This window comes from Lasioglossum baleicum, chromosome 10 (genome assembly GCF_051020765.1).
Source record: "Lasioglossum baleicum chromosome 10, iyLasBale1, whole genome shotgun sequence".
Taxonomy (NCBI): Eukaryota; Metazoa; Arthropoda; class Insecta; order Hymenoptera; family Halictidae; genus Lasioglossum; species Lasioglossum baleicum.
The window spans coordinates 1,150,035-1,177,081 of NC_134938.1; the positions used below are offsets into that span (position 1 = coordinate 1,150,035).

Below are 27,047 nucleotides of genomic sequence, written 5' to 3' on the forward strand. Positions count from 1 at the left end.
ATTCTATTAATATTCATCATTTTCGAGACGTTTTAAAGACATCTCTAGGTGGGGATAAGAAAGTAACACTATCCGTGGAGACGAAAGTCACACTATACGAGGGAAGACTGTACTTTTTGATGGTAGTTTTGATGAAAACAATTTTGTTCGAGGAAATCTGCAGTCTGGAAGTGGCTAAAGATTCGTTTTGTTCGCACGTGATGAAGCTTGAGAAGAGAAGGTGAACGATAAAGGAAGAAGATACGTTCGTGATAGAGAAATTGGTGACGAAACAAAGTGCAAATAATTTCTTATTGTTTGGGATAAACCTCCTTCGCTGCGTTCTAGATCGTTTTTTCAGATATTCGTTACGATACTCTGTGCAATAATTCTTGTTCGAGCTTCTCAATGCACAATTTTAACTCTGCATGACAAAGCTAGAACATTTTTCTTTGCGAAGAATTCTCTCTCGAATTGAAACATTTGCTCCTAATTTTCGATCGGACTTCTCCGGTTTTTTCTTTATCGGGCAGTGTTGCTTGTAAACGGAAAACGCTTTGGCGATTCGCAATTTGCGGCCAAGCGAATGACCGCATGAGCACGTAGCAATTACCACCAGGGGGTAATCAACGAATTTGCATTTAAATGGTGGCCGAAAGGCGCATAATAAATCGTCTTGCGGCTCCGGGCCATAATTGTGTACGTTCTTCGCGGGTCTAGACCGGAGTGTGTGTCTGCGAAATTGGTCTTTTCTCCCCTCTAACGATTCAATGAATTCCCGGAAAATTCTTAAACATCTCCGCCGGTTAAACAAAACAATTATATCTGGATAAGCAGCGAGAGAAGTTTGACATTCGTCGTGTCAGGATTTTTGCGTCGATTGATGTGCAATTAATTCTGCAACGAACGGCAGTCAAATTATTTACAAAATTATATACAAAATTGGCAATTTTTTTGTATTTACAATTATCGAGAGTGAACCGTTCTCTGTCATCGTGATCGATGATTTTCGAGACAGTCAAGACAGTCAGACGGCGACGATGAGCACGACTAACGCGGTCATGTTTATTTCTCGCCATTGCAAAACGACTAATCTTGCGCCCGTTCTATGTTGATTGCTAAATTTGTTAAGCAGCGTTAAGCGGTGCGAAGGAACAGCTATTGATCCCTTGCGAAATCGTGTACTCACCGTTGCGTTATTTAGTGTATAATACACGGCGAAATCTGTAGAACTCGGTTGAATGCAGATCGATGAGAGAGAAAACTGCATACGGTGCGAACGTACATAGCGTACGTAAGTATGTGTATGTTCGATTAAATGAATAAACAAGCGACAAAGTGAACAATCGTGAAGCGGAGCGCGATCTACATACGTTCTCGGAGGACGAGAATGAAAAAGCATTCCTTCAAGCTTGCATGAAAAACGCGTATTATACAGAGTGTCCCAAAAATATTGTACTTCCTCGAAAGGATTCCCGAAGTCACTTCAAACAACTTTTTCCTTTGCGAAAATCTTCTCCGAGGCTCCGTTACGGAGTTATTCGCGAAGAACACGGACCAATGGGCGCGACTGGGCGGAGCCTGGCTCGGTCAAGGCCGCGCTGTGATTGATCCGTTTTATTTCCCGTTGATAACTCCGGAACGAAGCCTCGGAGAAGATTTTCGCAAAGGAAATAGTTACTTGAAATGACCTGGAGAATCTTTCCACAGGAGTACAACACATTTTTGGGACACTCTGTATGCTCGATTCAATTGAAACGCGGCTGCTACGTGAAGACAAACGACGCGAACGAGGACACGTGATCAACAAATTCTCATATTACGACCGATAGATCCGATGGATCAGTAAGAATAAATGCGTTTGGCATTTTTATTATTGCAATCTCGTGAAATTTATTAATCCATTCGCCAAGGCGTTAAGTCTTGCCGTGATTTAGCGATCGAGCGATCCCTCACACAATTAGTGTCCGCGGTGTTTGATATTATACTTAGGGTGGTCCTTCGTTAATAGAGATAAAAAATTTTTTCTGGGGGTAATTTTAGTCTCGCCCCTTCCCTACATTGCGACGCGTGGTGAGAAAATTTTAAAGTTCTAAAATTTTCAATAACAATTGCGTCATCTCCGCACCAAGCGTCACAATTTCGAGGGGAAGCTAGTCAGAAAAAATGGGAAAATAAGGGCCACCCTAGTGGCAGAGTGCAAGAGACAACCCTTCCGCAAGAAATTGACATGATGCGTGCTGGTACATATGAAAGCACGTGTCGTCGCTCATCGGCGACGTCTAAACACTGAACTCACTCACCGAATGATTCTGGACGGATCGCGTTTTCGTCGTGCTTGTTGTCATCTAAAGGTAAATAGCACCAGGTTTGAAAAATTAACAGAGAGAGAGAGTGACAGATAGAGACAAAGAGAGGGAGAGAGAGAGAGAGAGAGGGACAAAGATAGAGAGTGAGATAGGGGTGAGAGGAGAGACAGAGGGTGTGCTCACACAGAGCTCAAAGCGGTACAAATTTGTTTGTTGCAATTACGTCTCAGAATTGGAACAAACGTCGATCAATATTCGGACGATTGCAAGAGAGTGCTCGTTTCGCCATAGACAGTTGCACACTCACTTTCGTTGGCCTCTCGGACGCGGATCTTCAAGCTGTCCCTAACTGTTGGGAGGATGATGGATTCATTGTGCTTCATCTCCTTCAGCTTCGCCATGGTGTACGCCTCGTTTGCTATCACCAGATGTCGTTCCAAGATTTGTTTCGTCTGGAACCGTGAGATTAGGAATTTTTCACAAATCAATCCTGCGGTGAAAAATTCGGAAAAAATTCACAGTCGTGCCCGATATCGGGTAGAACGTTCGTGAATTTTTTCGTAATTTTTAGTCGAGCAGAACGGAAGAAACAATATCAGATACTGACGTGATAACTGAAGTCAGGCATGAAGAGCTTCTTCATGGTCGACGGGTAGCTGATCTCCGCCACGTTCCAAGCGTAATCGCGAGGAGCAAAGTAGGTGAAACGTTTCGTTGTATCGTTCAGCTGGTCGTTGAAATCGCGTCGCTGGCCCAGGATGTAAGTTACACTGCAAAGAACGTAAACAATCAATGTAAATCATGAAACAGTGGTCCATTCGTACTTATACGTTATACGAAGTTTGTTCCTCTCGATGAGTGGAACGCGGTACGATCTTTATAAAAAATTTCATCTTGAAAAAGTTGGTCAAGGTCACAGCGAGTTAACCGATCTTGAGGGGTAGAATCACGCTGTGAGTTTATGTTAGCAAATAGAGTAAAGTCACGATTCTTGTCAAACAGCCTGTGTTCCGCACGGACAACTATCGCGTACCGACATTATTTTTGTATGACTGCGTTTGCCGCGCCAAGAGTACAAACGAAAGCCGAACGTAGAGCAGGACAGCATGAAATACGGATCGCGTGGCCGAAGCGTATCGGTGTGAACCGCTACTAATCGAATGTACAAAAATTTCTGAATTTTTCTTTATTTTTTTATGGGACTTTCACTACCAATATAAAATATATAAAAAATATATATATATATTTATGTATATAAAATATAGCAGTATCGTTAATACTTTGGACTCGAACAATTTAAATTCCAAAACAAGACGTTTCTGAAACCCACATATAAAATATAAAAGAAAAACAAATCACAATAACAAAAAATCAATAATACTTTCCATTTAAAATAATTTTGGGGGCTGCCTTTCTCCCCCAAAAGATTTAATGCATACTACAATATTAGCTCTCCTTAACCATTTAATTAAAAATTAAGTCGTTATCTGACACACCCTGTACAGTATAGTACAGTATAGTATAGTATAGTGTGGTATGGTGTAGCATAGGCATGATGAGGTAGAGATACTGCAATGGATGGGATCTCTGGTCCGGATGTCATGGTGTGGGGTGATGGAACGCTGACATCGCCATCCATCCAGTGCATCGAGTAACGATAGCTATCGTATAAAGGGGCTAATGGCATTAAAGCCGACACATAACCGTTTCCTAGCCGCTGCTCGTTCAATGATCTCCCCAATCCGCGGCAACAAGATGGGAAACTTGTCGGCCACCAATACTCAACGTCGCGCTGCTTAGGATAACACACTCTAAACCGATAAATGTGGAACGCATCACGTGTACACGCGGTCCGCCACCGATCTTCGGTGTTTCCTGACCGCTTTTGTGCTAACCGAATCCATCTGCCTGCCAAGAGACTCTGTTTCCCAGTAAGTAGAATTAGCCCGCATGCTGCCAGACACTGGACGTGTTATAAAATTGCAGTTTCTCCTCAGATTTTTGTTAACGATTTTACATAGAAAAGAAAGTAAATGTAAATTCAGAATGTTTAAAAAAGTCTCTAAAAAAGTGACATTCAAACTGTTGTAACTTTGCAATAAGCAATCTTAGATAGGTGATCACAAGCTCATTTTGAAGCTTGAATTTTCTACTTTGAGAACACTATAGTCATTTTTCCGAAGACTTTTTCTCCATCGTGTAGAAATGCAAATAATCAGCGATACTTTTTGCTTTTTAAAATCTCTAAAATTAAAAGGGATTAATGTTTAAACTGTTGTAACTTTGTAATAAACAATCGCAGAAGGGTGGTCTTAGGCTCACTTTAAAGCTGGAATTTTCTACTTTGAGAACACTACAGCTTCTTTTCCGAGGACATTTTTCATCATTTGAGAGGTCAAATAATTGCAGATGGTTCTCCTTTCAAAAGTTCACAACTGAGTGATAAATATTGTTTGAGAAAAATATCTGAATTGTTCGCGGTAAATGTGCATGATTATTATTCCCGAAAAATCGAAGTACACGGGGTACACGAGCCACAGCGGATCCATCACCAGTTAATTCCCCTCCGCGTTATTTCAATTACAGAAGCATCGATAATGGAAAATCCAATTAAACGATATCCCAATAAACTGTAAATAAACACTGGGCAGCGATGATGAAACCCCGCGTTAAATAATGTCACCGTAACTAAACATTCGCGCGAGATATCCCGGCGTGTGTTGGCGGGCGAAGCTTGCGCAAACAGTTTCCGAGCCGATCAAAAATTCAGTAGAAATGATAACCGCGGGAAAACCTCCTGGGAAGTATCGAAAACAGATGGCAATCTCGAAATCAGGTGACGAATCTCAAGCATAAAATTCCATTAAAAATTAATACATGTCTCAAAAGCTTCTAAATCATTGTGCACGATGAAATCAACGTTTGAACAGGGACCATAATTCATTCTTCATGTACATTATTTAAATTTCAATAATAATCAACTTTTTATCAATGATTTTTATCGTAGAAAATTTTAGAATAACTGTTATTTTTGGTCCCCGGTTTTGAAGGTTATTTAAAATAAAATTGATTACATGGAATTGGATTATTGGAGCAATTAGCGTCGTTTGGACGGTTCGCCTTTTCAGTCATCGAGGATTGCAGCCCTGTTAAGTTCGGCTAAAGGACAATATCAATAAGGAATCGAGGAGAACAGGAGGATCGGTACGAATTTAATAGATCGACGTGCAGCCGGAGCCATGCAATTCTCGGAGTAAGATTCCCTGTTTATAGTATTTCTGCCGGGCGGAGCACGGTCACGGTAATTGGAATGGAGATTTGTAGCATTATTTTAATTAAATTCGAAACGAACGAAGGGGTTCGGTCTCGCGTAATCGAAACAAATTTTCCTCTTCTTTTCCTATTATTTTCCGAACAGTAAATTATTCACGCTCTCCTATCCCGGCACCACGCAATTAATAGAATATATCCTCCGTGGTGTAATTAAATTAATGACAGAAAGAAATCCATAAAAAGTCCATGAACGTCCATGAAGAACAATTTTTTAACGCAGCATATGTCAACACTAAACCTACCGAGCACTAAAAGCGACTAAAATGTCTTAGCTTTACAGAAATTACAAGGCTGTATTTATTTAGATTCTGTGCAATTTTTATTATAGTATGTGCCTGTGTGAAAAAATCTATCGAATCAATTTTCATGTAACCAACTTCATAGTTCCAATAATTGTGAAATGAAAAATAATGAAACCGGTCGTTTGACCGGCAGTGGTAGGTTTACTGTTAAAATAATTATGTAAATATCTTTTTAAAAATTTAAAAGAATGGACTGTGGATTTTTATGCAAAAAAATGTATATTTCCGGTTAATCAGTATTCACTTATAGGAAATAATATTGTAATAATATATAATATTATTGTAAGAGAGAGAGAGAGAGAGAGAGAGAGTGATATTATTATAATATTATCGTGATATTGTAATATTATTATGATATTGTAATATTATTGTGATTTTATAATATTATTGTGATATTTTATAATATTATTGTGATACCATTCTAATATTGTCATATTGTTATAATAATATTATAATGATATAAATATTACAATAATATTATTGCATAATATTAATGGTCTCACACATTCTCAATTTCCTATTTTAAATTGCCTTTTTGCATAGTGATACTAGATATGAACATATAAAATACGTAAAATTATAAAGTTTAACTTACTTGAGCATGGGATCGGTTTTGAGTTTCTCGAGCACGGTGGTGTAGGGAACGCCGAGCACTCTGTCGATGATATGAATGATTCCGTTTGTGGCGGCGATGTTCGCAGTGATAACTGTCGCATTCACTCCACCCCCTTCGACAGTGACAGTCTGGTTTCCCCTAGGCCCCTGGACCACGTTGAAGTAGAGCTTCTTTCTATCCGCCGCTGTTGGTACCTAGAAGAAACCGATAAACCTTCAGGCGAATCCAACACAAATACTCGGACACATTTTCAAAAGACGTGCCACTTCTTCACACCGATAACAGCAACATATATAAAAAGAGAGCAAACCAGTTCATTTATCGCATCCAATGTAACACTGCAGCAAGATCAACGCTAGTTCGGATAGCTGAGCTTCCACAATATCGTGGATTAAACAGTTAAACAATATTCAAACCTTATCGTGCGAGGTATCATTTTGTTCGGGGAAGAGGCCGGAATCTACCCACAAGAGTTTCATTGCAAAATATAACAGTTAGGAACAAAAAACTGTACTTCGACTGGATGTTTAAGGGACAAATAAAAATGATGAAAAATAGGGACACGGCGCACAGAAACGTCGCATTTACATTTCCGATATTTCCAGCACACGGTTCGAGACGCAGGAAATTTGTTTCCGGCATTGTAACCGTCGAATAAAGTTTAATGAGACCGGAAGCGACAAAAAGGTAGAAGGCTGAAGGCGAGAAGAGATCGGGGGAAAGAGAGAGAGGGACGAGAGAAAGCTTAGAGGTAGTGATTCCTTTCCGGTTGATCCCCCTCTCATGAATTTTCCGACTTGCACTCTCCGAACCACTTCCGGCTACTTTTCTGATCTTGAGTTGCTGCTGCATTCACAGATAGATGCATCTTCCCGAGGACGACCGACTGGTTTCAAAGAGCAGATCGAATAAATTCCATGAAAATCCACGCCCCTTACAAAGAATCTTCCTATAATCCTCTTTCTCCGTGGAAATCACTGCCTTTGCTTTTCATTCTAACGGATCTTGCGCACATTTTACATTCCTCATTTTACGTTTCATTGGATCTGCCCCTCCCCTCTCTCTCTCTTTTCTTTTATTCCTGCATTTTCAGTCGCGTTACAATCTCCCACGTTTCCAATAATTATTAACAATTTAATTGATCATTTTGACTTTTTTAATGGTTCAATAAAAATTATTAAACTTTGTTTGAACGAGCTATTTAAATGAACTATTTAATCGGAAGAATAGGCAGAAATAAACGATGACAAACAATTTTCCAGCTTGATGTGGGCCGTTGACGAGCAGTTTCCACGAAAGCATAATTCCTGGCAGGAACAATTCGGTCGGTGCTGTTTAGGTAAAATCAAGTGCCATTCGTCGTCGAGAAATGGCGGGTGGCGCCATTGCACGCGCGGAATTACGGTTCCAGTGACGCCGGATGAATTAATTACGAAAGCTCGTTTGTCTTTCGGGAAGAAAAAAAAAAAGAGCTCTCTCGAAGTCTCGGCTCGTTGCTATCTCTCCCCTATGAAACTGAATGTCTCGTTACGAAAGTTCGGTGTTGTCCCGCGGTTGTTTTATCGTCTCATTGGGAAGGTGGGACCGCAGCCCGTCATAAAGTACCTGCAGCCCAACGGACATAAAACATATCCTCGCGATAAATTTCGCGGGGGAAATCGCGGGTAAGGCTGCTTAATGCAAATCGGTCGACACTTCGAATAAAAACCGCCCGCGTATATTTTGGCCCACACGGTGGAGCACATACGGTGGCAAAAGATTAAATAGTCGCATAAACCTGCCGTGGATATCGTAGTCCCGCCTCATTTACTGATTTACGCGGAAACATTCGGGACGGTCCTATGGGACAGTGAAAAGAATCTTTTATTAATGAAATTTCGAGATCGTCGATATTTTTTTATACGACACCCTATATGTTCTCTTCGATATTTTTGTAGAGCGCAAAGAGACGAATCCAACGAGTACCGTGAACGTGCCATTGCGGTCATTCGATCTCGAGATATTGCTGTCTGAAAGATAAAACACCTAACCGAGACCTAGCCCAGACCCTTATCTTTCAGACAGGAATATCTCGAGATCGAATAATCAGAATAGTATCGTCATGATACTCATTGGATTCGTCTCTTCTCGCTCTACAGGAATATCCGAGAGAAAGTTAATAAACATTCATAAATTTATTTATAATTGCCGAAAACGTTCCTCGAAAATAATTCCGCGCATAAAGCATTGCTGTAATCCGCTGTGAGATTCTACTGTCGAATCGCTTGCGGTCGCAGAACATTCGCGTTAACCATGATTTAATGGAATGAAATTTGCGATCATTAACTGGAGATGCTCTTAACGTCGAAATTACAGAATAATTATTGCACCACAATTATTTCTACTGCATGTAAAACGTTCCGCGGGAATGCACGTGAAAAGTGTGCGAGAAGGAGATCGAAATGAACTTTTCCACGTGTGTGTATTTTATTTGGACAAGTTTGCGGACAACTTGTTCGCGATCGTTACAACGAATCTTACGGAACAGTGCTTGTTAAATGATCGTTGCTGGCTCGTAAAGTTCCATCGCAGCACGGTAACTGCATTACTCCTGATTAGAACAATTTGCTCATTGTTTACAGCAATTAATACATGCATCGGGGATGGTAAACGAAGGCGCGCGCGAGTCAATATTTGGTCGGCCGTGGGGCTCTCTCGGCTGTTAATAAATATTCCGCGCATTACCAGGGTCCGAGGCTGTTTAATAACCGACAATTAGCATGCGGATGTTAGTGCAGCCCGGTTTCGATTTTATCATAATCCACTCGTAAATTAATTCATCGTACCTACATATGTATCTAGGGGCTTCCATTTTCACGGTGCTCTCTTCTTCGACGTCGTTATTCTAATTTCATTAGACACACTCGCCGGAACCCTCGAACGAAATCGACGTCCGTTATATAAGCCCCGAATGTTTAAACAGCGAGTGAATTCAATTCGTAGCTCTCGGTGTTTAGCGTAATTTAATGAACGTGATACGGACGGAGGGGGGGGGGGGAGACTTCCGAACTTTCGTATTATACTGTCGACATATTAATTCCCGCACGAGTCATCGAAACTTTTCTAATCCGGTTCCCGGAAGTCCGTCTCTGTCGCATTTCGACGGAAAATTTCCGGACGAAACTAGTTTCACCGCGGTCCCTAACGCATAAACTGCGGACGTTCCCTCCGCTCTGCGAAAATGATCTACGATCAACCGTAATGTTGACACGCTACCTGTTACTGAAGGTGATTATTGCATAATTTTGAAAAATCTATGGTACATGGCTGAAACACTTTTCAATGGAACCTTCAACAGCAACAGCAATTTTCATTGTCAACTAACAAGTCACGATTCTAATATCATGTAAAATTGTTGGAATATTTTTAAAATTGAACATGTCAATGTATTGTTTCTCCTCTATTAAAACGATTAAGTAAACCATAGTAATTAAGTAAACCATACAATTTGGTTTCTATTTTTTGCAATCGATGTAGACAATTTTTATTTTGCATGAAGATCCGCTGTCTAGTTAGGAACGTTCATGCGTTCTTTCAAATGCAGAATGGTTCCTCACGAGAAACTAAGAAGAAAATGTGGAATAACATTTGTTCATCCGAGGCCTCGTTTTCGAGATAATCGAGTCTGAAAGTGCTATAGGAACGGAGTCACGTGACCACGGCCGACCTCGCAGCACATACTATAGCAGCGACGGCCGAGCACTGTACTATAGCACGCGACCTTGACGGATCTTCAGACTCGATTATCTCGAAAAGGAGACGCCAATCGAAAAAATGTTATTCCTTCGTTTCGATTTGCATTTACACGTAGAATCGCCCTGTATTTAAAAAAAATTTTTGTGCATCTTAGTTTCAATTCTACGAACGTTCGTTTCAATCAATCTTCGTTAGCGTAAACGTCGATTACGAACATCCGGTTAGTCATTCGGCGAAACGATATTTTGCGGATCGTTAATCGGTTGTCTGGCTGGACGAATGTATAATGAGAGGCCATCGCCTTTATCACGAGAGAGTTTACTATATTTTATTCACGTCGGAGCGACGGATTGTTCATTTATTAATGCACCCGGGCATAATTAAAGGCACCGTTCCGTATCAGTGTGCCCAGTGATTGAAGCACGGGCATTGAAGTAATTAGCTATATTGGTGATTTCGCGTAATTGCGTTCACAGGTCAAAATCGATAGTAATTGGCCGAATTCGAGATAGCCGTGCGTGTTTGTCGAATGTGTAACTCGTCGCATTGTACTCTTAACAATACGATTGTACAATGGCGGAGAATTTTTTCGGGGGAAGGAGGAACGAAAATTGACGGAATTGATTTTCGCACAGGTTGCGAGAAAATCGAAGATAGTTACGTTCTTTATGCGGTTTTTCCGGTTCGCGAAATTTCCGGCGATTTATGCGATTCATTTGTGCCATTGTGCGAGACAGAGGTTTTGCTGAAAAACGATTTTTTGCAAGCAACAACGGTTGGAAAATATGGTCGGTTGATCCTGACATATGTTTTGTTCTCTCTCGAGAAAAGATTTGCGCACATTTGAAAAACAATTTCCATCTTGCAAAATGCTTGCAGCATGTTGCGGTAGATATTGAAAAACAGCAACGTTTCATTCGGTATTTTTTTATTGAATATTTTTGCATGTTCGTTCAATTGTTTTTCAACTGAAAAACTCGCGCGGCAGTGCATCGCGGCTAACGCAATAAATGCAATTGTAAATAATCAAATGAAATGGTACGATTTCTATTTTTTTTTTCGCCAACCAAATATCGCGTCTGTAAATTGGTTGGCGGTGGCAAAAAAAAAGGGAAAATAATTTTCGATCCTTTCGCAGCATTATTTTTCACTTTAGTCCCGGCGATTAAATAGTCGCCGAGCATGTCGCGCGGCGAAACAAAAGGGGAATTACATTTCGAATTGTAGTTTTCGGCCCGTGCTCCCCGCCATTTATTATGTCGGTTGGAACGCTGCGATTTTTCATCCGAGATTTGCAAAACGCTTCTCTATATCGTCCTATAAATTTGTCGTGTAAAAAGCGCGTGTAAACAAGCGCGTTTCAAATCCGGCAACAATGGCGCGGCCCGCGCGCAACGAATAAACACGCGATCGAGAATTTATCCAAAGAATCGCCGGCATTTATAAATTTATACGCGGCGAATTATTCTTTTATGCGACCGAATCGATAGCGCGTCGTTTCGATTAAGCGGGGCTCGCTTCCTTCTCACGCGAAATGCATTTTTCCCAGGGAAATTAATATTTTTGTTTATTAAAAGAAAAACATTTTGTCCTGTGAGAGTGATCCAATCAATATACCCATCAATACAGTGGGCGTAAAAAGTATTCGTATGCCCTGTAAAACAGAATAACTTTTTTATAATTGTACCAAACGCGACCTGATTTTTTATAATCAAATAGAAGCACTGGTTTACGAAATGATTTTCCAAATAATTATAATTTACAAGGTTACATGCAAAAATGAAAAAGGCATTTTTTAAAACTTTTTTATTTGGGCCCTTAATGAAAATTTAAAATATATGTTTTGCAGATCCATGTTAGTTATACACATACTGAAAATTTCATCGAAATCGGTTGACGCAGGAAAAGACGACACGCATCGAAACATGTACGGTTCTGTGGATTTTAAGCAGAAACTGATGAAAAGTCGTGTAAAACTACGATTTTCCCCATTTTTAACGGCTTGTAGCTCGTGTGTATTTATGTTGAGGGGCCTATTCACGATCAAGCATGTTGCGCAACATGATTGATCGTGAATAGGCCCCTTTAATCGATTTCGATCCAGCATGTGTGTAACTACTGTAGATCTACAAAATATACATTTTAAATTTTCTTTGAGTGCCCAAATAAAACAGTTTTAAAAAATGATTTTTTTATTTTTGCATGTAACCTTGTAAATTACAATTATTTGGAAAATCATTTTTGCATATCATTTCGTAAACCAATGCTTCCAATTGATTATAAAAAATCAGGTTGTTATGTACAATTATAAAATTGTTATTCTATTTTAAAGGGCGTACGAACACTTTCTACCCCCAGTGTATATATTTAATTTTGCATAATCAAAAGAAAACAATCTAATCAAGCTGGAAGCTTCTATTCCTTAATTACCATTTCGTTAAACATATAAGTAAGTGTCCGATAATTTATGGACCACTTTCATAATCATGGACACAAATGTAGTGCACCCCTTTGTCTACATTGAATTCACATCACTGGAATATGCAGCGGCGAGGATACAATGAAATTGTTATTCAAATTTAATTAAATCACACAAATGTATCTGTAGGTCGGTTATGAACATCCCTACCTTTATTAATATCAAACAGAAATGTCGGAGAGAAGCATAATTATATTTAAACCATATTTTCCATTTCCCTTGCGGTTTAAACTGGCCAGGAAAATTTCGAAAATTCACTCTCGCCCGGGATGGAAAAACGGTGGAAATATCTGCATTAAAAAATATATACGTCGATGACGACGGTGGAATAGATAAAAACAGATCCGGGATATTTGTGTCGGGGGTTCGAAATAAATTTTGCTGGTGTTAAAATGAAAATGAAGTTCCCTGCCGAAACCCGATAAGGAGAGCGAGTTCTTCAGATTAAGTGGATTGGAAGGTAAAAGTTTGCCGAAAGACGGCTAACGTCATAACAACGTGGGCTAGTTCCTTAAACTTTCCTTGGGAGAGAGAGAGAGAGAGAGAGAGAGATAGATAGATAGATAGAGAGAGAGAGAGAGGGGGGAAGATTCGACGTCCTTGGTCGACTCTCGATCCAATCAGCATCGCGAAACTTCTCGAAAGAATAATGAAAAGTCCTCCACTATTTCGCAGGGGTCTGGCACGTCGCGAAAATATTCGCAACTCGGAAATCAGCTGATTCAAAACGCGATCATTCTGTTAAAAATTATGATACAGCGATGAGCTTGGACTCATTCGGTAGCTTGAAGCTTCTACTTTCGATACCTCATATTCATTTTTCCCTGAGATCGTTTTTCCCGATGTGAGTATGACTCAATATTCAGTATTCGTATATTCAAAAAAATAGTAGAACTGTACGATCTAAGGAACATCACGGTCCCGAGGGTTTTTCTTATGATTAACCTGACGTTTGCTATTAAATAATGAAACTATAGTTACGTACGCTGCACCACGAATGTCGACAATGGATGCAGCATTAGTGACTAATCATTTGTTAACGTCTGACCAAACAACTGCATCATTCATACGTGGTTGACGTCACTGCCAACGAGTTAATGAGTTATTAAATACATCATATCTAGACTTCCATACAGGGTGACGCAAAAATCGAAACTATATCGTTGAAATTCATAATTGTTTATAGACGAATAAATTTAAAAAGAAATGAAATGATTATTCTAGAGTTGTTTAGTGGCTTTTGTGCCACTCTGTGTGTATAACAAATTGAAAAAATTGTTAAACAACGGCTTGGGAAGTGCAGGTGTGTAGTGTCAGCATACGAGCAAGCACGGGAACCAAAAAAAGCGTATCATCATCTCGCATGATCAGCATACAAACGCTTGCGAGTAACAAACAATAAACTTTTCTCATCAGTCTGCCATCAACGTCATTAATTTCGTGTTAAACATTGAGAGAGATAAAAATCAGGCAAAAAGGAATCGGATGCAGAGAAAATTTCACGAACAATCCACCGAAAACATTGAAAGTTTGTAGAGAAGATTTGTAGTTACCCCAGTGTTTGACTTTCCGAGAGCAAGGAGTTCATCGAACAACAAAATAGAACAGAGTAACATTGAGTTAATCAAACATGCAACAGAGTCTTTGGTTCGTCGTTGTTTAATCGCGACGGGAAGACAGAAAAACGAAAAACAATACCGGATTTTGTATTGCGGAAAATAATATCGAAAAAATTGACTTGAACCGGAAACGTAAAGAAGATGGTGGTTTTTTGTGCTATTTTAGGGTGGTGGGACTCGAAACGCTTCGAATACTTCAGTAGCAAACAAACTTTTAAAAATCATTTCCGCTGTCATTATTAAACTTCCCTTTTTAATTCCTTTTCAATTATTTCCCTTTTTGGCTGCTCTTTACTTTACCGGACTCAAAATTTGTGCCTTTCTCCTATAAATTATGATGTGTATTTGGTATGTAATCCAGTAGATTTGTACTCGGGGCGGTTGCAGGTCGAAGTTTGGGTCCTGTAGGAACAATGGTTCAGGAGTTATGCTTGCTTAAAGTTGAGCAATCTGGAGTGTTTTTGACAGGTAAGGGCGCCGCCATATTGGTTTGTAGTGACGGTCGCGCGCCGCTTACCGAGCAGAGCCGCTAGGTGGTAGCACAAGCACGCGGTAATATCGATAATTAATTAGTTGGTTGATGATTAGATCGGGGGGGGGGGGGGTGGTAAATATTTTCCACGGTATTACTTCTCCAACGTCTTCTGAGATATTTTTGTCTATGTTAAAGATATCACTGTGCCTGTGCTGCCATCTAGAGGTTCAGCTGCATAAAAACCAATCTGGCAGCGCCTTCACCTGTCAAAAACACTGCAGATTGCTCAACTTTAAGCAAGCATAACTCCTGAACCATTGATCCTACAGGATCAAAACTTCGTTCTGCAGCCGCCTCGGGTGTAAATCTACTGGATTACATACCAAATACATAATAATTTCTAGGAGAAAGGCACAAATTTTGAGCTCGGTAAAGTAAAGTTTTTTTAATAATTTCAATTAACTAAAAATAATATGTTTTTAAATTCTTCTAATCATTTCTTGAAGCACGAGGGGTTTCCAAATTTGAAAAATGTGATCTTTCCTTCCAAACTTGATTTTTCGAGATTTCCATAATAGAATTAAAAAATATTAACATACGAATGAAATGTTTTCGTCAACTAATTGTTGAATTTCAATCGACGAAACATTGGAAGCGATTCGATCCGTCGAATCTCAATTAAATGATCTGAATAAATAAATATTTAGAAATCGTCTCACCTGGCTGACGCTCTTGTTCTTTATCTTGTCGAGCGGCAGACGTTCCTTGACACAATGCAGATTCAGGATCTCCTTGACTCGTTCCTTGTCCTGAAGGATCCTCTGTACACCAGGTTCCTCGAGGGCTGCGTTGCTCGGTGCAAACAGTGTGACGTCTCTCAGTTGGCTTATGGTGCTCATGATCTCGTCGCCGAAATCGCGGATCATCTCGTAAAACTTGTAGACAGGACCGTCCTCCTTTTCCTGAATGTACAGAAGAGATTTCTATTTATCCTGTTCAAGATGCTGATCGATCGATTCTACGAGGGACCGTTCAATCGAGAAAACGAAAGAAAGAAATGGAAATGAGCAGAACGAAAGAGCAACGAAAGAGGGCGGATAATATTGGTTTTTATTTTCAACGAAATTTGCACAAATATATTTAGAACAATCTTCTGCTCTTCATAGATTCACCACGAAGTTTTGAATTATCCATATTGCAAGAACAAATGAGCATTTTTATGTATTTTACTCCATTTTGCATTTGTGGGAAAAATTTTGGATTTTTCAAATTTCGATTTTTTGAATTTGTCAGCTCCAAATGATTAACGACGTTGTCCCTGTATTTTGCAACGAATGGAAACAATTTTTTATTTAGCCTGAAGATCGTTTTTATTAAGATAAAAATTGTACTGAATAAATTCAGCAAATTTCGCCATTGCGCAAAGATGACAAACAATATATAAAGGATCTCTCTTGTCAAGGAGCGGGTCGTGGAGATAGAAAAGCTTCAAGCCGTTGTTAAACATTAAACCCGAAGTCCCCGTTAAAAAAAGAAGAACATTAAAGGAGTGCGGATCATTGCAATCGCTGTCGATGATGTTCCGAGACACGAGGTACATTTTCTAGCACAGAAGAATAATCATCAAACTAATTCCGTAAATTAGTCAATATTGTACAGAGTGATTCTCACAATTCTAACAATACATTGTGACAATATAAATAATGATCTGCAGCTCTTTCCGATTTTTTCGGGCTGTATAAATAACATACTTTGACTTCTTTCGACCGAAAACTGACCAGCACTGTGCATCATACTTCGGTTTTATCAGACTTTATGGTTATGAAACAGCTCGGGGCCATTCGTTTTCGATTCATTGAATTTATTTGCTGCCACGACATTTCTGTGCATCTTGCGTGGACCGATGGAAAAATTAGTATACATATTCACGTGACATTTACAGAATGTGCTGGCACAAATCATCGAAATGTATTATATTATATTTTTTAAAATTTTCATGAATCAAATCTTTTTCTAATAAAAATGCAAATTCGACGTAGAGTCACAGGAATTTTCCTGTGCACAATTTTTTGTCATTTACGATTGAAAAATAACGTTAAAAATATTCTGAGGCATGTACCACAGTCTCTAGTTCACGGTAAAATTCATATGTCCGCCAATTCTTCGAATCCTTTTGCAATAAAAAATAAAATCTCGACTCGGAATTTATACACAGAATGTCTACAGAATGTTAAACCTTTGCACCCGAAGCAATTTGAACTCCAAAATCAAGATATTTGTTTCAACCCAGATCATTTTTGTTCTATGTAATCTGTTTTACAGTGTGCACATCAAATTGAACCTGTTTTCTTATATAACAGTTGAGATTGTACAATTTATAGAATACAGACAAATTAAAGAATGTTAAAACTGTTTTGAATAATGGTATGGACAATTTTTAGTGGCCATTCGAGTGCAAAGGGTTAAAAGATCAATTGCCCGAATTTCTCCGATTCCACTAATTTCGCGGTACAGACAGAAGCCGGACCACTCGCGTGATCACCCTGTACAATCGGAAGGAAGACACCGTTTACGTTTCGCGACACGATCAAACGAAATGGTGGTCTGTGCACGCGATCCCGCACTTCGAAATTGGGATTAACCGTCGAGAGGTTGCCGTAGATCAAAGTCTCGGTAATTAACCGATGAATTAACAGTGAATCGTGAAACGTAGGGACAATGATGTCGGACATCGTTCTCCACGTTTCCGGTGGCTGTTGTTCTGTCGCGCGCGGTTTTTGTTTGCTGTCGTTGTGACATTTTTTCAGACGATGAAAGGTTCCGGCACGTAGGAAAAAGCGTATATCAGGCAACGGGCATCGAACCGTTCGATCAGATTAAAGAGCGGAGGGTAATTAACGAGCCGGTGATTAGCTGCTAGCGACGCTCGATTTCTCCCTCGCCCCTCGTGTCCCTCGACGCTCATCGACCGGATTAATGACTGGGAACAGAAAAAATAAGAAACACAGGCCCGGTCTGTGGAACTGTGGATGGGAGAAAAAGGGGTGAATGTTTACGCCGTTTGTCGAACGAATGGTTCCACACCATTCCTCTCGTTTTAGTCCGCCGTTCCACCGGAAAATTACTATCACAACTGATCGAGAATTCGAAGAAATGTGCATGATCAATGATGCAATTTTTTGGTAAATTTCTAATTAGTACTGATGAAGCTGGAGATTGATTCAATTAGCTTCTTTCCTCTGAACGAGCTTAGCATTGTACTGAGGCATGGCCTAAGCATTGTACTTGATATTGAAAAAAAATTTCGCAGGGTAAGCTCCAAAATTAAACTTGTTTTTTTAAAAATGAACGTAGCCAGAATGCAATGACTTTCTGAAAATGATTTTACAACATTTAGAATGCAACGTCATTTCACAATCTGTTCATTAACTTTCGAAAAATATTTTTATTATCATGGTTTCTCTACCATAAGCATAGAATAGAGAGCATCATTTAATTTAGGATTGTCAGATTGTTTAGAGCAGGGACCAAAAATAACAGTTATTCCGAAATTTTCTACGAGAAAAATCATGAATAAAAAGTTGATTATTATTGAAATTTAGGATAATATACACAAACTATAAATGATTAAAAAATATCGATTTTTATACTTTTCGGTACAAATAACAGCTATTAGTGTCCAAAAAGTTGGATCCTCCTCGATAACTGTTATCGATGAAGAGAAACTGTTTCGATTGCTCAAAGCAGTTATCGTTGAGAGAAGTTCATTTCGATCACTCAGAAAACTCACTTTGGTTGCTTATTTATTGAATTGTCTACTTTTTTGCGGATGGAGCAAGCCTGTCAAATTCATTGAGAATGTTTCGTACAACATTGATTGTACGAACAATTGATAATTATTAATGATCAATTAATGAACAATTAATGAACAATTGATTGCGGCAATTCATTTTACGAATAAAAAATTTATGAAATAATTGATTGTCTACCATCTAAAAGTTGTACTATTTAATAATAACTATTACAAATTCCCTTCATCGATAACTGTTATGAGCGATCGAAATGAATTTCTCTCAACGATAACATTTACCAACAAGAGAAAAATTGTCGGTTACTTATAATCCTTATTTGTAACGAATGCGATTTTAGTCGATGAAATACTTGTTATGCTATTACATTTCTGTTATACCAGAATTTAAAAAATTCTTTTTTTATTATAACAGTTTGGTTATAACAGTTATGGTCCCTGGTTTAGAGCAATTCGTAATTTCTTTGAAAATATTCTTCACGTTTTGTATGAATTTCTACAGGCATTGCAATTTATTCTGTTCGATTGTTCTTTGAAGTACATCGAGTACTTCAAGCTACAATAGATCCGCTCATAACTTCCGCGGATACTCTCGATACAAATTTTTGTTAATAATTCCAGCAACGTGAAACGTCGTCGGTCAACCGCACGTTCTCAGAACAATGGAACGATTCGTTTTCAGAAGCTGCGTCCTAGTTTCGGCGATCTTAATCTCCCGTGAACTCCTCGAGTCTTCGACAGACCGGAATCTTGTTGAAAGGGAAGATTAACCGGACATTTGCGGCGGGGTACGGTGAAACAATATTGTCACTGGGTAAAGGATAATAACGAAAGGATAGTGTACCGGCTTGCGCTTCAGGGTAGGAGAGAAGATCGGGTAAAAATATCGTCGACGTGGTAGGCAAGCTAGTAGAGGAATATATCTAATGAATTATTATATACTGGCCTACTACTCTAAAACTTTCGGTGGGAAAATTAAATGGACGACTGGGAAACCTATTGCAAACAACGTCGAGCCTTGATTAGAATATAAAAAGAAACCAAGATGGAGAGACAGAGGGAGAGAGAGAGACTTGGATGGGACGGGAGAGGGGTAAAGGAAATTGAAAAAAGAAAAAAAAAAGTAACCGACTGCTCGAAATTGAATACGTTTCCAATCACTGGAAGGACCCTCGTTCTGTTGCCACGGGCTGTTCCGTTAATGAAGCCAAGAAGAATTTAATTAGAAACGGCCGGCGTCGATGAAACATTTATGAACGCTCACGATCATCGTTTCAGTACCGATTCTGCTCAAGACTCAGATTATTAAGGAGCATTCTCTTTTTATAATTTAATGCGATAAATTTTCAGCATTTTGTTAGATTCTCTGATGAATTTTTAATCTGCAACATTTTCTAAGATGAGAAAGAGTCGAGGACAAGCTTGTTAGGACTGGTGAAATTCGACTATAAAATATCGACATTCAGTGCTATAATAAGCTATAGCAATTCTTAGAGCTGTAGCAAGCTGTACCAATATTTGAAGCTATAGCAATATTTGGAGCTATAGCAATATTTAGAGCTATAGAAAATTATAGCAATATTTAGAGCTATAGAAAATTATAGCAATATTTAGAGCTATAGAAAATTATAGCAATATTTAGAGCTATAGAAAATTATAGCAATATTTGAAGTTATAGTAAAAGCTATAACAATATTTAGAGCTATAGCAAGCTGTAACAGTATTTGGAGCTGTAACAATATTTGAAGCTAAAGCAATATTTTTGACTTATAGAGAGTTATAGCAATATTTAGAGCTATAGAGAGTTATAGCAATATTTAGAGTTATAGAGAGTTATAGCAATATTTAGAGCTATAGAGAGTTATAGCAATATTTAGAGCTATAGCAGTATCTACTGAGGATCTGTTAAATTCTTATTGGCTCGGCACAGTGGCTCCTCCCTTACCCTCCGAGCATAGAAATGAAAATGGAGGCACTTCGGACCCCCAGAACGAGAGGCCCTTCCGAATCCGTTTGATTCCTAAACGATCACGCTTTCCTCGTCTCTCAATTAACATCTAATTAATCTAGAAAGTCAGAGTAAGCACAGTCAGGTTCACAGTGAGTCCCCTAAACCATAGAAAACCAATTCTCAGAAACAGCATCTTCAACAGAGATCTCCCTTATAAATGAATGAAAAATAAATATGAACAAGAGGTTCTCCTGACTGTTCTTACCAGGGTTTCGCTACCTTCTGCACGTTCTCTATAGAAACCAACAGAAGCTCGTTACGCGACTAATTAAAAAAAAAAAACGGTCGATCTAGAATCGCCCATTCGACTGTCGCAACGCAGCGAGAACGCGTTACTCTTTTTCTCATATATATATATATAGAATATTGTATAATAAATCCGAAGGTTTCTGCGGAAGTGTCGTGTGTATTATATTTTTTCTCTGATGAGTTCATTTTTAATAAGTACTTACGATGCCCTATATGACATGCAGAGTCCAATAGAGACATGCAAAGCACCACAGAATAACATCATTGAGTCAATATAAGAGTAATAAACACATGTACACAATTGATAGAAAATTTTGTTTTTATTTCATTTTCGCGACTAATTCGTTTTCGGCTCGAGAGGAAAAGGGAGTCCACGGCGGAGTCCGCTTTTTCTGCTCTGTCTCGAATTCTATCTCTACCTTGCCAGTCCGTATTCATTCTCAGAGAACGCTATACCGGAGGAATCAGTATCGTCTTTTCACCGCGTACCAACCCGATACTGTGCACAAACCAAAATTCGATAGCGCTCGGAAACATAATTATAATGGGCATTTTTGTCTTTTAAATTATAGTAATAATCTTTTTTGATTTTTTTTAAATCATAGTGAGTCCGCGATAGACACACACTGGCTTCCATTTTTCTTGTCGAATTGATTGACGAATAAATCTTCTGATTTTTCTAAGAATTATTAACACTGAGCCTGCGGAGCACTAAAATAATTTTTCTCTCATGAAAATGTCAAGAATGAATTTATCGAATTTATTCGGAGTTGAAAAATATTATTCGGCACCGAGTATAATCGAGTCAAAGGCACGAGGAAGATCCACGGAAAAGCCTCGTTTATAGTAATCGATTTGCCTCGTGTGTACACTCCGCGAATCAAGCGAGAGACGTTGTGGAATTATAGCCGGTAATGGAAATTTTAATCGAATGGCTTCGACGTGAAATAAAAGAGTTTAGACTCGTAGCGAGAACACTAGAAAGACAGCTAGTTGGTTGCACCGTGTAATTGGCTCCGCGTTTTAATATCGGTGTAATGGAGTCGGACACGTGGCCGATAGTAATTTAATATCGGTAGGCAATTAAGCGTTCGATTGCCGATGGAAATCATGATAACAACCGGGCGCGCGATTAAATCGATTACGACAACCGGTGCAGTCGGAATTTAATCTATTGGATTTGTTCAAGGTCGATCATCCCTCGTCTAGCATACTTAAGCTGATCCTTTTAAAATTGCTTGTAAAATCGACCTTGGGATCGGCGGAGATCTGTTAAAAAATGCTTTTACTTTGACCAAATTTTCAAGGTCACATTTTTTTAATGATTGCATCGTGTTCTATTCATCAAGAGGACAAAACTTCGCAAAGGGATCATGGGTAAAAAATGACCCGTTCTCTTGGAAATGTACATTAAAAAGATTCGACCTTGACTGTCTTTTCAAGGTCACACTTTTTTAATGATTGCATCGTGTTCTACTGATCGAGAGGAGCAAATTTGTCACAGGAACTATGGGTCAAAGATGACCCATTCTCTTGGAAATTGACGTTAAAGCTCAAATGACACGTAAACTTTTTAAACAATATTTTACAAGGTTTTGCCCTAATAGAAGAATTTTATTACAACGTATATGATGAAGAGGGATGAGAGGCTTTGGTCCAAACAATTTTTATTTTCCAACAGCAACAACGCTGACTTCGGTTAATTATTTACAGGAAAATCGAAGCCAGTTCCAATTAATAAATCCACTATACGTTGACACAGAATTGGAAAATTGAAATAATAGAACTTCGAGGAGCAAAAGAAGAAAACCGAGGATTCGAAATAATTCCGAACACACAATATTCACAGAACATCGAACTCGATAAATAAATATCGGGTTGCTACAAGTTCGGCAAGTGTCTCTAAAACAGCAGCAAGACGTCCTCTCTCTGTTCTATTATTTTACACGCTTACTCTTGCTGTCGGAGGTTTCTCACCCCGACGAAGAGCCCTGTAAACAGTCTTACATCATATATAAAATATGAACACCTCTGCGGATCACGATGTCTCGCGAACGAGATCAATCGAACGGCGGCGTGGCGATCAATCTTTTCCCCCGATGGAATCTTTCCTCCGAGCAATTCTCGCTGTATGTAGCAACTTCAGTGCGCACAGAGAAATTCCACGCATCGATCTCTCGATCGTAAGATCATTGAAACTCGACCAAAAAATGTTCAAGAAAATTCGATCTCGATTCGATAAAGATTTTTAGACAATTCTCTTGAATTAAAAAAAGGAATATATTAAAGTGCAGAATAATTAAAAGTCGTCTCGATGATCTCGCAGCGTTTCGATGATGATCCAGCAGAGGTCGTCGCTGAGGATAGAGTTAAGCTACCAAGTTGAACGTTGATGATATAGTATCTTACGTAGTCTATAGCGATAGATCAGGCGTGATGAGATGATTCAATAAGGGGATGAGTGGCAACAGCGTTCATGATCGAATGCACTGATTCATGTCACATGAGATATCGCGAATGGGTTAATGCCGTATATATTCTTTTTTTCTCGATATTTTTTGAAAATGAATGTCACGAGGGCGACTATGCTTTTTTTTTCTCTATTCATGACTGTGTCGACGGAGGATCGTCTCGATTTTTCGTCGACGATATATAACATCGTGTACCGGTGCTCTCGTCCTTGACAACATGCGACATTCAAGGGAGGCTAACAATCGGAGAGGCTAGCAGTGCATAAACGTGCAGTGCGTACTTCGATCTAGACACTGGCGATTTACAAGGAAGATTTCATTCAGAGATCATCGTCAGTTACTTACTCGGATTGTTGTCTGTTTTATGGTCGTAGGGGTAAGAATTTTTATCGATGGAATATATTTTAACTGTAGGTGGTACGTCCTCATCGTTCGTTCGAGGAAGTAGAATTTTCTTTGCAGAAAGTTTACGGCGATGTTACGAGCTCTGTGCTTTTCACTTGCATAGGGGATGATGGGCACTGTGGGGGCTGTTTGAAAATTTATGAGACGGATTTCGGTGTCGAGCAACTTCTGAAGTGGACTACTGAAAGCTCGGATTCAACTTGGAGTGACATTGTTGTTCTACAAATTAATATTTATGTATAATTCATATAACATAATCATATAGTATAATCAATATTAATCAGGGACCATAACTGTTATAACCAAAAAGAAAAAAAAATCATAGAATAACAAGTATATAAGTAGATAAGGATTATAAGTAACCGAAAATTTTTTTCTCTTGATGGTAAATGTTATCGTTCAGAGAAATTCATTTCGATCACTTATAACAGTTATCAATGAGAGAAATTTATTTCGATCGCTCATAACAGTTATCGATAGGAGAAGTTTATTTTGGTCACTCATAACAGTTGTTGATGAGAGAAATTTATTTATCAGTTTCTCGGAATTGTTATTTCTAAGGGCTTCTACTTAACAATTGAGGTTGTTGGTGACGTCAAAAAATGTTTAGAGTGCCAAGGGTTAGCTTGACTTTGAGAATTTGTTTTATTTAAAAAAATGGGCACATAAAAAAAACAATTAGTACATAAGTTGTGTCACACTTTTATCTACAAAATTCTAAATTTTCGTTAAAAAATGTCCAATAACAATGGGGTGGGGAAAATGTTTATGCGGTAGTGTATGAAGTTGCATATTGTTTCATTATGATTTTAAAGCAGAAGAAAACTGTACTTCCATCTGAACGATCCCATGAAAACCTGTTGTAAAATTTTTCAAAAAATGGGCAAGTGTACAGATACTGTTTATAATTAATATTTAGTAACATTGCAAAAATATTGGAAGCGACAACAAATCTATGAAAGTACAATTCAGACGACTTACCCGTGGTCTCTTACAAAAATATGACATTTATAATTTATAATAAAAATATCTGAGGGACGCATCTCTACGGAAAAAATAGATGTTCCAGATTAAGTTAACCAACCGGTGGGCAATGTACAAAGCACAAGAATACACAGGGTAGGAGAAATATGTGAGAAAAGTCTCTTTCAGCGAGGCAGGATTATCGTCGAGATCGAGAGTGTTCTTTTTTTCAGAGGGGATCGATCGAGATCAATATGTATACACCTTCACCGCAAATCTTCCTTGCAAGAAACGACGGTGCATTCCTCAGGCAATAGCTAAGAGTTCATTCGAGCGCTGTTTCGAAACCACCAAACATATTTGTTTAACAATTAAACCGATGGTTCTCTTGTTCTCTATCTAACACAGTCGAGTCAACTAAGTCTAGAAATCAATCGAAAGCATCCTCAAGACTAGGTTCTAGTTCCTTTTGTGTTGATGCTCTAATCTAGTATACTAACTTTTGTCTGGATCATTCTCTTCGTTTCCTTATAATGTTCTTTTAAATCGTTCATACTCTCGTTTCAATATTTTTGTCTTGGTGCATAGAAAAGTGCTCTTTCTCGAAGCATAATTTCATTTATTACAATTTTATTGTTATTGTCATCGGTAGACTGCGGATCTGTATGCATTTATGGCTCCTGAAAATGTTCATAAAATGGTGGAATATAAAATTTGACAGAGTTCAATACCATTTTTACATATTTCAAATCAACAAAGGCTGCTACCATTGTAAACAAGATTTTACTTGATTTCACATCCTTAAAATTCGTCTACAAAAATTGCAAATTGCATGAACATCCGCAGTCTAGTCATTTGTATAGACACTGCAAATTAATTAAGGGCAGATTTTTATACAGGCTAAAAAATCTTAATAAATTCAATGATGATTACTGGATGTGTGAGTAGTATGAACCACGTTTACTCAGTCGACAATACACACTCGGGTGGACCTTCGTTGTACCTGGCGAAATTTTTTTTTCACGCCCTCTCCCTCCCTAAAATTGTGTCATTGGGTAAGAAAAAAATATATTACAAAAACTTTTTAAAAACCACACTTATATTAAAATGCACTAAAAAGGAGAAAATAATTTTTTTAGGCATTGGTGACTGTAAATAAAAGCGTTGAGCACTTGACGTAATCTACGTGGGCGTCCCACGCTTTTATTTATAGTCACAAATCTCTAAAAAAATTATTTTCTCCCTTTTAGTGCATTTTAATATAAGCGTGATTTTTAGAAAGTTTTTTAAATATATTTTTTTATTTTCTACTTCTTAGTCGTTTTTAAATGGAACGCAAGATATAGTAATACTGGTATGAAATAGTAAGATAGAATGATAGCGAGATAGAATGAGGGGATGAGTTCGAGAGACGACGTCTCTTGATGGAATCCGAAATTGTCCGAAATGGAACTGAACGAACGGAACTCCACACTGACTGAGCTCCTTCGATGCGAAATGGGTCACTGGAGTGGGGATTAGTCGGAGTGGGAACGCGTAGTAAAGTAGGGAGCGCTGGCGCGCGGAGTGGGGATCGCTGAACGCGATGACGCACACCGAGCGTCGCGCGACGAGGTGTGACGGTTAATATTAAAATTTTTTTCACCTGAACGCACAGTTTTCTTATTAAATTTGTTTTTTCAATATTGCATTGTCATCCAGTTATGAGCTATGTTTAAAGTTTCAAGTTTCTAGCTCATCGGGAAGTGGTTTAACATTCGATTACAAGATTTGACGCACACAACAACACAACTCGGCAAGCTAATATAAGCGTGGTAATAATTAAAAACATGAAATTTTACAGGAATGGGAATATTTTAAGGTAAGACTTTTGATTATGACTAAACGTTCTTCTTTAGAAAAAAATCTCGCAAAAAAATTTCACCAGGTACAGCAAAGGTCCACCCTAATGTGGCACGTCTTCCCGACGTCCGATTGATCTAAAACTTTGGATATATCATTTTTTCACGAAATGGAACAGTATTGGAGGGGGGAGGTGTGTCCAAAATTTCATGGTCGAAAAATAAGATACAGCCTAGTACACACAGCTTCCTAAAATCCGATAAAAATGTTCAATCTCGAGTAATTCCTAACCTAAGGAATTTAAAGAATATTCGCATTTGTTGTAACACAGTATGAAACATTGTTGGGGGGAGTGGCGGATCCTTTTTCGAAGCTCGACATTCCTCCATATAATCCCGGCTCTTATTAAACAAATACCCCACTTAAAAATATTGCCATCGGAAACGTGTTT

The 27,047-nt window shown here is 38.6% G+C and overlaps 1 protein-coding gene across 3 annotated transcripts in view; it reads right to left on the reverse strand.

The window, feature by feature from the left end:
- Fas1 (fasciclin 1 Fas1 domain-containing) overlaps positions 1–27,047 on the reverse strand; it is a 313,103-nt gene that overhangs the window by 5,550 nt on the left and 280,506 nt on the right. The window contains exons 8-13 of one of the 3 annotated variants that reach the window (XM_076431657.1): positions 15,567–15,809; positions 14,307–14,318; positions 6,519–6,733; positions 2,896–3,058; positions 2,596–2,740; positions 2,283–2,327 (exon numbers count right to left, since the gene is read on the reverse strand). In XM_076431657.1, the coding sequence (XP_076287772.1) occupies positions 2,283–2,327; positions 2,596–2,740; positions 2,896–3,058; positions 6,519–6,733; positions 14,307–14,318; positions 15,567–15,809 (823 nt within the window). The remainder of the gene's footprint in view (positions 1–2,282; positions 2,328–2,595; positions 2,741–2,895; positions 3,059–6,518; positions 6,734–14,306; positions 14,319–15,566; positions 15,810–27,047) is intronic. The other 2 variants (XM_076431658.1, XM_076431659.1) reach the window with 2 other exon arrangements.